We start from the raw sequence: 10,474 nt of genomic DNA, 5'->3' as shown, positions 1-10,474 counted from the left end.
CCTCGAGGCTTTACCAGACCGCCAAAGGAGTCCCTCCTACAAAATGGCTGAAGTAATTCGGGTCCTATGGCCAACCAATAGTGTGCAGTGCTTTTTCATTTAGGCAGACACAGCCATGTACCCGCCTGGAAATTTTGGGTGGAATTTAATCATTGATTTATAAAGACCAAGTCTTGGCCAGGAAAAGAATGGAGGAAATAGGGTTTGTGGTGGCTACCTGCAAGATGTTGCCATGGGCCGCTGCGTGACAAAGGTGTGGAATGTTTGCCCCCTCGCCAAGGCACAGTGAGGTGGCCCACTAGGTGGCAAAGGTGGGGGCGTCTGAGAAAAATCAGTAACTCTGAAATCAAAACCGTAGATGGCAACTCGATTTTACAAATACATTAACAAGGCACCCTTTCTTTGCCACAACTAATTTGGCAAAGATTGCTACCCATACCCTGTGAGGGCGAGTCAAAGAGATCATGAGAATTCCGCGTCCCCCCGGCCAGTTGTGCAGATGGTTCCTTCCAACCGGAAGTGTTCCAAGACTCTATCTCAAAGCTCCATCTCTAGGGGAACTGTTAGTCTCCAAGTTGAGGCACAACAAAAGCAGACGGCTTCATGGCGGCTGCCAAGAAAACCGTTTTGGGGCCCTTGATTGGCGCTATTGATCAAGGGACCAGCTCCACTCGCTTTCTGGTGTTTAATTCTAAAACATCCGAGCTCCTGAGTCACCACCAATTCGAGCTGAAGCAGAAGTTTCCTAAGGAAGGCTGGGTAGAGCAAGATCCGAAAGAAATCCTGCTCTCCGTCTACGAGTGTGTCGAGAAAACCTGTGAGAAGCTGATCCAGCTCAATGTTGACATCTCCAACATCAAAGCCATTGGGGTGAGTAACCAGAGGGAGACTACTGTCATTTGGGACAAGTTTACCGGGGAGCCCCTCTATAATGCCGTGGTGTGGCTTGACCTCCGTACCCAGTCAACCGTTGAGACCCTCAGTAAGAGAATCCCCGGCAATAACAATTTTGTCAAATCAAAGACCGGTCTGCCCCTGAGTACTTACTTTAGTGCTGTGAAGCTCCATTGGCTCCTGGAGAATGTGAGAAAAGTTAAGAAAGCTGTTGAGGAACAAAGGGCCCTTTTTGGTACCATTGACTCTTGGCTGATCTGGAATCTGACTGGAGGTACCACGGGAGGGGTCCACTGCACAGATGTTACTAATGCAAGCAGAACCATGCTTTTCAACATTCATTCTCTAGAATGGGATCCAGAGTTGTGTGAGTTTTTTGATGTTCCTATGGAAATACTTCCAGATGTCCGCAGTTCTTCCGAGATCTATGGACTGATGAAATCTGGATCTCTGGAAGGGGTACCATTATCTGGATGTTTGGGTGACCAATCTGCAGCTTTAGTGGGACAAATGTGTTTCCAGGAAGGCCAGGCCAAAAACACCTATGGAACTGGTTGCTTCTTACTGTGCAATACAGGCCCCAAATGTGTATTCTCTGAACATGGCCTTCTAACCACCGTGGCTTACAAGCTGGGCAGAGACAAACCTGTATGCTATGCCCTGGAAGGATCTGTTGCCATTGCTGGAGCAGTTGTTCGCTGGCTAAAAGACAATCTTGGCATCATAAAAACAGTACCAGAAATTGAAAAACTGGCCGAAGAGGCGGGCACATCTTATGGCTGCTACTTTGTTCCAGCTTTCTCAGGTTTATATGCTCCATACTGGGAACCAAGTGCAAGAGGTATTATTTGTGGCCTTACTCAGTTCACAAATAAACAACATATTGCTTTTGCAGCATTAGAGGCAGTATGTTTCCAAACCCGTGAAATACTAGATGCCATGAATAAAGATTGTGGAATGCCACTCACTCATCTACAAGCAGATGGAGGAATGACCACAAACAGAATTCTAATGCAGCTTCAAGCAGATATCCTGTATATTCCAGTAGTGAAGCCTTCAATGCCTGAAACAACTGCCCTGGGCGCAGCCATGGCAGCTGGGTATGCTGAAGGAGTTGGAGTTTGGAGTCTTGAACCTGAAGATCTATCCGTTGTCACCATGGAACGCTTTGAACCCCAGATAAATGCAGAAGAAAGTGAAATTCGTTATGCCACTTGGAAGAAAGCTGTACAGAAATCGATGGGGTGGGTTACATCGCAAACCCCTCTACTTGGTGATTCCAATATCTTCTGTAGTATCCCGTTGGGCTTTTATATTGTATCCAGCATGGTGATGTTAATTGGAGCAAGGTACATCTCAGGAATTCCATAAATATCTGAAACAACTTAATGAATTCTCAAGATGTAACCTTTATGATTTGCCCAAAAAATGTAATTTTCTTAAAATAAAACTATAGAAATATATTCAAAAGATTTAGCATGACCCATAAGGATAAAGCAATGTAATAATAGGTATAGAAATGTATAGTGTATTTTCAAATATCAAGAGTTAGGGTGGAAGGGAGGGGTCACTGGGGGAGGCTGAACATCTTATTAACCAATATCATCTTACCCTATCCCTTCTAGGATCTAGGGAAGAACTCAGATTCTAGTCATACTAAATATTTTCTTATGTGATAGACTAGGATATTGCTTCTCTATACTCTAAATAATTAAGAGCTAAAAAAGCGAGATTTTAAAATTTATTATTAGCCCCCAAAGGGAGTCTTGCCTACACGGTAAGAAATCCAAAAGATTTCTCACTTTAACTCATAGTATTCTCTCCTGCCCCTTACAAGAGTGGCCATCTTAACAATAGAATAACTTAGATGCTTTCCTAAGTAAGTTAATTTAACCTTAAGTGGAACAATTCATTTACTACGAGATGCCAATGTAACAATTTTTTCTTTATTTATGCCTGGATCTTGTATGGAAGGACTTTTTTCTTCCCTGTTGGCTCTCATTCTTTTAGTTCTCCTTTTTATAATTTTTACTTTGTGTGTGCAACAAGGGTACTTACATACTATACGTACATGGGATTAAAATAAATAGTAAATGTAGTAATACTTATTTAGATGTCTTTAAGATAATACCTATGGCTATTGAAAGGAGAACGGTGATGCATGTTATTCACCAGGAAGAATTTTTTTTTGAGAAACCAACATTTACAATCAAAATGTGTCTCTCTATTAAGTCAAGAAAAATAAACTTGTTTCTATAGTTATTTCTCTCTTCTTTCTTAGATCTATTGAGAGAATAAATACCAAAAAAAGTTTTAATAAACAAGTTTTGCTCCAAATAAATGCGTTTCTGTGTTTTCATTTTAGTTATTTTGGGAGTTATAATTATTATGAAGGTCTTTTCTTTTTATGGAATTCAGAAAGAGTAACAGGCTATTGTCCCATTATTCAGTTATTATATTATTTTATCATCCTAGTACCCCCCCTCCGACATAGACACACCCCAGAAAAAAAATTTAGTAGAAAAGAAGTGATTTGATGTCAGGTAATATAAGGTGAAAGTTTACAACTGAGAGGCTAGGGACCTGGGATGAGGGTGAGGGGTGAGTTGTATGGGGAGTTCAGAGGTGGATAATGACTTGGTTCAGAGAAACTTAAAGGGAAAGCTAACCTATCAGAATCCTAGGGGCCTAAGCCCCAAGGTCTTAGGAAGTAGAGGGGGGATATTCAAGGTGACATAGTATAGACATAGGGAGATGTGGTACTTTAGAGGAAGGTACAGGGAAAAGTCACTTCTCCAAACCCCAAGGGTGGTAGGTAGTCTGAGCTCAGAGAGATATGGAAGAGGGTTGGTGTACTGGGGATATAGTTTAGAGAGTCAGGAGCATGGAGGTGGTTAGAACAAGGTAGAATGAAAAGGTCACATCAGAGCTCTGCGGGGCTGGGTATTGATTTTTGATGGGAGACAAGGAGGACCAAAGTGTGTGGACAGAGGATGTGTCCTACACCCAAGAAAGGTAAGTTGAAAATTCACCTATCACTGTCCCAGGAGTGGGAGGATAATTTCAGGTGGGACATGGAGGAGAGTCAGAGTGCCAGTGGCATTATTTGGGGTTGAGGGATGGCCTGAAATTCAGCAAGCTGAGGTGAAGGCTCAACCCAGGGAGGGAAGGCCACATTCAGGTTAGGCCAGAGTACACATTGGGGTGGGACATGACCTAGAATAGAACAAGGTAAATGGAAGTATTATTTATTAGAGCCCCAAGGATAATATTCCAAGGCCTGGAAGGAGGTAAAGCAGGGCCAGAGTACAGACAGCAACGTGGTTTAGACATGGTTTAAAGATGGACAAGGGCATGAACTCAAGCAAGAGAAGCGGAAAGGTTTCTTGGGGTGGGATATAAACTCTTTGAAGCAAGGGAAGTTGACACTTCACCTATCAGGGCCCTAAGGGAAGGCTTTTGAGGTCTATTAGGAGAGAGAAAAGAGCCAAGATATACATAGCAGCATGGTTTAGAGAAGAACCATGGCTTGGTTTAAAACAATGGAAGCTAAAAGCCCCAGAGAAGGAAGTTTGAGCTCTGTTGAGACATGGAGGAGGACCAGAGTGCAGGAAGAAGTATGACTGGGAGGTAGGCTTAATTTGAAGCAAGCAAAGCTGATAGCGAATACCTCAGAGTCCCAGGAGTGGAATTTCAAAGTCTGAGATGAGAAGAGAGCCAGGATGAGTGTTTTAGATTCAGTATGGACAAAGGATGTGGCCTGGACCTGAGCAAGATAAGTTTAAAATGAACTTTTAAGAGTCTCAGAGGTCATATTCTGAGTTCTGGGGGGAGGTTAAGGATAGAGAACAAGGGGACCACATTTTGGATGTGGAGGAAGAAGGGACACGTCCTGATTCTGGACAAGGTAATATGAAAGCTCATCTATCAGACCCCCAAGGGCAAGATTCGGAAGTCTGGTTGGGAGAGTGAGGTCAGATTAAAACGGGCATGATTTGGAAGTGTTTAGAAGGTGGGATGTGACCTAAACCTCAGCTATCACAGCCACAAGAAAGGATTACCAGGGCAGGGTGCAAATGGTCCAGTTTGGAGTCAGGAAATGGTCTGATATGAAGATAGGAAAGCTATATGGCCTGGATCTAAGCAAGGGAAACTGAAAATATACCTCTCACAAGTCTCAGGGAACGTTGTGTCAGCTCTGGTGGGAGGTCAAGAAGGTGCAGAGTGCAGGGCTACATATCATTAGGAGGCAGAGAGCTAGCCACATTCTCAGGATCACCCTAAAGATCACTTCCTAGAGCCACAGCCACATAATTCTAAGTGCCCTGGAAGATAAGGTAGGGACCAGTGTTGGACGCATGATTGGGTTATGTGTTTCATATTGGGTTTGGCTAGCCTGGAAGCAAAATAAACTGAAATCTCACCTATCAGAGCCCTAAGAAAATGAATCTAGTTTTTTTGGGTGGTAGAAGAGGGTCCAAGGGCAGGGGTCTTGGTTTAGAAAAGGTTAGATATCCTGGTTCTAGGCAAGGTCAGGAAAAGGCCTTTTCCCAGAGACTCAGAGTCGGAATTCTGAGTTCTTTAGGACATGGCCAAGGAACAGAAGGCAAGGACCATGGTCTGAACATGGGCTGAACCTAGCTTTGACAGGAGATGAGACCCGTTTCTAGGCAAGATAAGGTGAAATGTCACATCTACAAGCCTACAAATACAAGATAGAAGACAGCATTTAGGCAGTAGCATAGCTTAGACATGGCAGAGAAGTGGACAGCTTTTTTTGAAGAATCCTTGCACCACGCTGGAGGCTACTCATTTCTGGTTCCTAAGACATGCCCCTGTCCATGGCTAAATTCAACACGAACTTAAAAGTAATTTCTTTACCATCAACAGCTATGAGCTATACCCTTTGGCTTCTTTCCCTCTGAATGACCATGTGACATTTCCTACTTCAGTCTCAGTTATTCTCTGTGGGCCAATTGTTCAGCAGAGACTACAAGAGATCAGAGAAGGGCAGGGCAGCAAATATCCCTCGAGGAGATGGGGGGACAAAACAAGGAGGGTTCTTGGGATTTTTTTCTCCTAAATTAGAGTCAGACTTTGGAGAAGATAAGGCCTAGCCTTCTAACTAAGTCATAACCATGTTAAGGAAAGTGCCTTATGTCACCAGCCTAAGAATGGGAATCTAATTACAGACAAATTTTGTAATGAAATCCACCTTTTGAGAAGGGAAAGAAAATGGAGAGAAGCTCTTTCACATTTTCTATCTGATATCTCTAACTGAAAAAAATTATATTAAATAGAATATCTATCTTAAAACAATATCAGAGACGTCAAACTGCCAAAGGCAAAAACCACAGAGTTCAAATGAAAACTGCAGGCAATTTAACTCACCCAACAAGCAGAAACTTCCCCAGAAGATACGGTCTCATTAGGAAAAGTCTGAATTAAAAATCCTTTTTTCAAAAGGGGAAAAAATCTCTGATATTTTTAGACTCAACTGATACCTAGGAAGGAAAGCCCTTGCAGCATTGCCATAGATGACAGGGTGGCTACCTCATACTTCGAATTCGACTTAATATTTTTTAAAATATATTTTATTTGATCATTTCCAAGTATTATTCATTAAAGACATAAATCATTTTCTTTTCCTCCCCCCCACCCCCCATGGCCGACGCGTAAATCCACTGGGAATTACATGTTTTCTTGATTTGAACCCATTGCTATGTTGATAATATTTGCATTAGAGTGTTCATTTAGAGTCTCTCCTCTGTCATGTCCCCTCAACCGCTGTATTCAGGCAGTTGCTTTTCCTCGGTGTTTCCACTCCCATAGTTTATCCTTTGCTTATGAATAGTGTTTTTTTCTCCTAGATCCCTGCAAATTGTTCAGGGACATTATAACGCCACTAATGGAGAAGTCCATTACGTTCGATTATACCACAGTGTATTAGTCTCTGTGTACAATGTTCTCCTGGTTCTGCTCCTCTCGCTCTGCATCACTTCCTGGAAGTTGTTCCAGTCTCCATGGAATTCCTCCACTTTATTATTCCTTTGAGCACAATAGTATTCCATCACCAACATATACCACAATTTGCTCAGCCATTCCCCAATTGATGGGTACCCCCTCGTTTTCCAGTTTTTGGCCACCACAAAGAGTGCAGCTATGAATATTCTTGTACAAGTCTTTTTGTCCATTATCTCTTTGGGGTACAGGCCCAGCAGGGCTATGGCTGGATCAAAGGGTAGATATTCTTTTGTCGCCCTTTGGGCATAGTTCCAAATTGCCCTCCAGAATGGTTGGATCAGTTCACAACTCCACCAGCAATGAATTAATGTCCCTACTTTGCCACATCCCCTCCAGCATTCATTACTTTCCTTTGCTGTTATGTTAGCCAATCTGCTAGGTGTGAGGTGATACCTCAGAGTTGTTTTGATTTGCATCTCTCTGATTATAAGAGATTTAGAACACTTCTTCATGTGCTTATTAATAGTTTTGATTTCTTTATCTGAGAACTGACTATCCATGTCCCTTGCCCATTTATCGATTGGAGAATGGCTTGATTTTTTGTACAATTGATTTAGCTCTTTATAAATATGAGTAATTAAACCTGTCAGAGGTTTCTATGAAGATTTTTTCCCAATTTGTTGTTTCCCTTCTGATTTTAGTTACATTGGTTTTGTTTGTACAAAAGCTTTTTAGTTTGATGTAGTCAAAATTATTTATTTTACATTTTGTGATTCTTTCTATGTCTTGCTTGGTTTTAAAGCCTTTCCCCTCCCAAAGGTCTGACATGTATATTATTCTGTGTTTACCCAATTTACTTATGGTTTCCTTCTTTAAGTTTAAGTCACTCACCCATTTTGAATTTATCCTGCTGTAGGGTGTGAGGTGTTGATCTATTCCTAGTCTCTCCCACACTGTCTTCCAATTTTCCCAGCAGTTTTTATCGAATAGTGGATTTTTGTCCCAGAAGCTGGGATCTTTGGGTTTATCGTATACTGTCTTGCTGAGGTCTCTTTCCCCCAGTCTATTCCACTGATCTTCCTTTCTGTTTCTTAGCCAGTACCAAATTGTTTTGATGACTGCTGCTTTGTAGTATAGTTTAAGGTCAGGGACTGCAAGGCCCCCATAATATGTGTTTTTTTTTTAATTATTTCCCTGGATATCCTTGATCTTTTGTTCTTCCAAATGAATTTTGTTATGTTTTTTTTTTCTAAATCAGTGAGGAAGTATTTTGGTAGTTCAATGGTTATGGCACTAAATAGATAAATAAGTTTGGGTAGGATGGTCATTTTTATTATATTGGCTCGTCCTATCCATGAGCAGTTAATGTTTTTCCAATTGCTCAAGTCTAGTTTTAGTTGTGTGGAGAGTGTTTTGTAGTTGTGTTCATATACTTCCTGTGTTTGTCTCGGGAGGTAGATTCCTAGGTATTTTATTTTGTCTAAGGTGATTTTGAATGGGATTTCTCTTTCTAGTTTTTGCTGCTGAGCTGTGTTGGAGGTATATAGAAAAGCTGATGATTTATGTGGGTTTATTTTGTATCCTGCAACTTTGCTAAAGTTGTTGATTATTTCAATTAGCTTTTTGGTTGAATCTCTAGGATTCTTTAAGTAGACCATCATGTCATCTGCAAAGAGTAATTACTTGGTCTCCTCCTTGCCTATTTTGATGCCTTCAATTCCTTTTTCTTCTCTAATTGCTACTGCTAGTGTTTCTAGTACAATATCAAATAGTAGAGGTGATAATGGGCATCCTTGTTTCACTCCTGATCTTAATGGGAATGCATCTAGTTTATCCCCATTGCAGATGATATTAGCTGATGGTTTTAGATATATACTGTTTATTATTTTTAGGAATGACCCTTATATTCCTATGCTTTCTAGTGTTTTTAATAGGAATGGGTGTTGTATTTTATCAAAGGCTTTTTCTGCATCTATTGAGATAATCATGTGGTTCTTGCTAGTTTGCTTGTTGATGTGGTCAATTATGTGGATGGTTTTCCTAATGTTGAACCAGCCCTGCATCCCTGGTATAAATCCTACTTGATCATGGTGAATGATCCTTCTGATCACTTGCTGGAGCCTTTTTGCTAGTATCCTATTTAAGATTTTTGCATCTATATTCATTAGGGAGATTGGTCTATAGTTTTCTTTCTCTGTTTTTGACCTGCCTGGTTTTGGAATCAGTACCATGTTTGTGTCGTAAAAGGAGTTTGGTAGAACTCCCTCTTTGCTTATTATGTCAAATAGTTTGTATAGTATTGGGATTAACTGTTCTCTGAATGTTTGATAGAATTCACTGGTGAATCCATCAGGCCCTGGGGATTTTTTCTTAGGAAGTTCTTTGATGGCTTGGTGGATTTCATTTTCTGATATGGGATTATTTAAGAATTCTATTTCCTCTTATGTTGGTCTAGGCAGTTTGTATTTTTGTATATGTTCATCCATATCTCCTAAATTGGTGTATTTATTGCCATATAATTGGGCAAAGTAATTTCTAATGATTGCCTTAATTTCCTCTTCATCAGAGGTGCTGTCCCCCTTTTCATCTTTAATGCTTTTAATTTGCTTTTCTTCCTTCCTTTTTTTAATTAGATTGACCAGTACTTTGTCTATTTTGTTTGTTTTTTTCAAAGTACTAGCTTCTTGTCTTATTTATTAAATCAATAGTTCTATCACTTTCGATTTTATTAATTTCTCCCTTAATTTTTAGGATTTCTAGTTTGGTTTTCTGCTGGGGGGGTTTAATTTGATCGCTTTCCAATTTTTTCATTTGCATTTCCAATTGATTGATCTCTGCTCTCCCTATTTTGTTAATATAAGCATTCAGGGATATGAATTTACCTCTGATTACCGCTTTGGCTGCATCCCAAAAGGTTTGAAAGGATGTCTCGCCATTGTCATTTTCCTCGATGAAATTATTAATTGTTTCTATGATTTCTTCTTTAACTAAACGGTTTTGGAGTATCATATTGTTTAATTTCCAATTGGTTTTAGATTTGGTTTTCCATGTACCATTACTGATCATTATTTTTATTGCCTTGTGATCTGAGAAGGCTGCATTCATTATTTCTGCTTTTCTGCATTTGTGTGCTATGTTTCTGTGACCATGTATGGTCAATTTTTGTGAATGTGCCATGTGGTGCTGAGAAGAAGGTGTATTCCTTTTTATCCCTATTTATTTTTCTCCATATGTCTATTAATTCTAATTTTTCTAAGATTTCATTCACTTCTTTTACCTCTTTCTTATTTATTTTTTGATTTGATTTATCTTAATTTGATAATGGTTGGTTTAAGTCTCCCACTAATATGGTTTTACTGGCTATTTCTTCCTTCAATTCTCCTAGTTTCTCCATTAGAAATTTGGGTGCTATATTATTTGGTGCATACATGTTGATTAATGATATTTCCTCATTGTCTAAAGTCCCTTTTAACAAAATATAATTACCTTCCCTATCCCTTTTGATCAGGTCTATTTTTGCTTTGGCTTTATCAGATATCATGATTACCACTCCTGCCTTCTTTCTGTCAGTTGAGGCCCAGAAGGTCTTACTCCATCCTTTAATTCTGACCTTGTG

The 10,474-nt window shown here is 40.1% G+C and overlaps 1 protein-coding gene across 1 annotated transcript; it reads left to right on the top strand.

Moving 5' to 3' along the window:
- Nucleotides 1–560: 560 nt before the first annotated feature.
- Nucleotides 561–3,225, top strand: LOC100016814 (glycerol kinase-like). Its single transcript, XM_056809159.1, has one exon. The coding sequence runs from the start codon at nucleotides 604–606 to the stop codon at nucleotides 2,263–2,265; it is 1,662 nt and encodes a 553-aa protein (XP_056665137.1). The 5' UTR covers nucleotides 561–603; the 3' UTR covers nucleotides 2,266–3,225.
- Nucleotides 3,226–10,474: the final 7,249 nt, after the last annotated feature.

This window comes from Monodelphis domestica, chromosome X (genome assembly GCF_027887165.1).
Source record: "Monodelphis domestica isolate mMonDom1 chromosome X, mMonDom1.pri, whole genome shotgun sequence".
In the NCBI taxonomy this organism is placed as follows: Eukaryota; Metazoa; Chordata; class Mammalia; order Didelphimorphia; family Didelphidae; genus Monodelphis; species Monodelphis domestica.
The sequence above is the reverse complement of the archived record's forward strand: the minus strand, read 5'-3'. Positions and strand labels throughout refer to the sequence as shown.

Excerpts from the sequence above, each read along its gene's own strand:
- LOC100016814 (XM_056809159.1), top strand. The coding sequence starts at position 604 with ATGGCGGCTGCCAAGAAAACCGTTTTGGGGCCCTTGATTGGCGCTATT.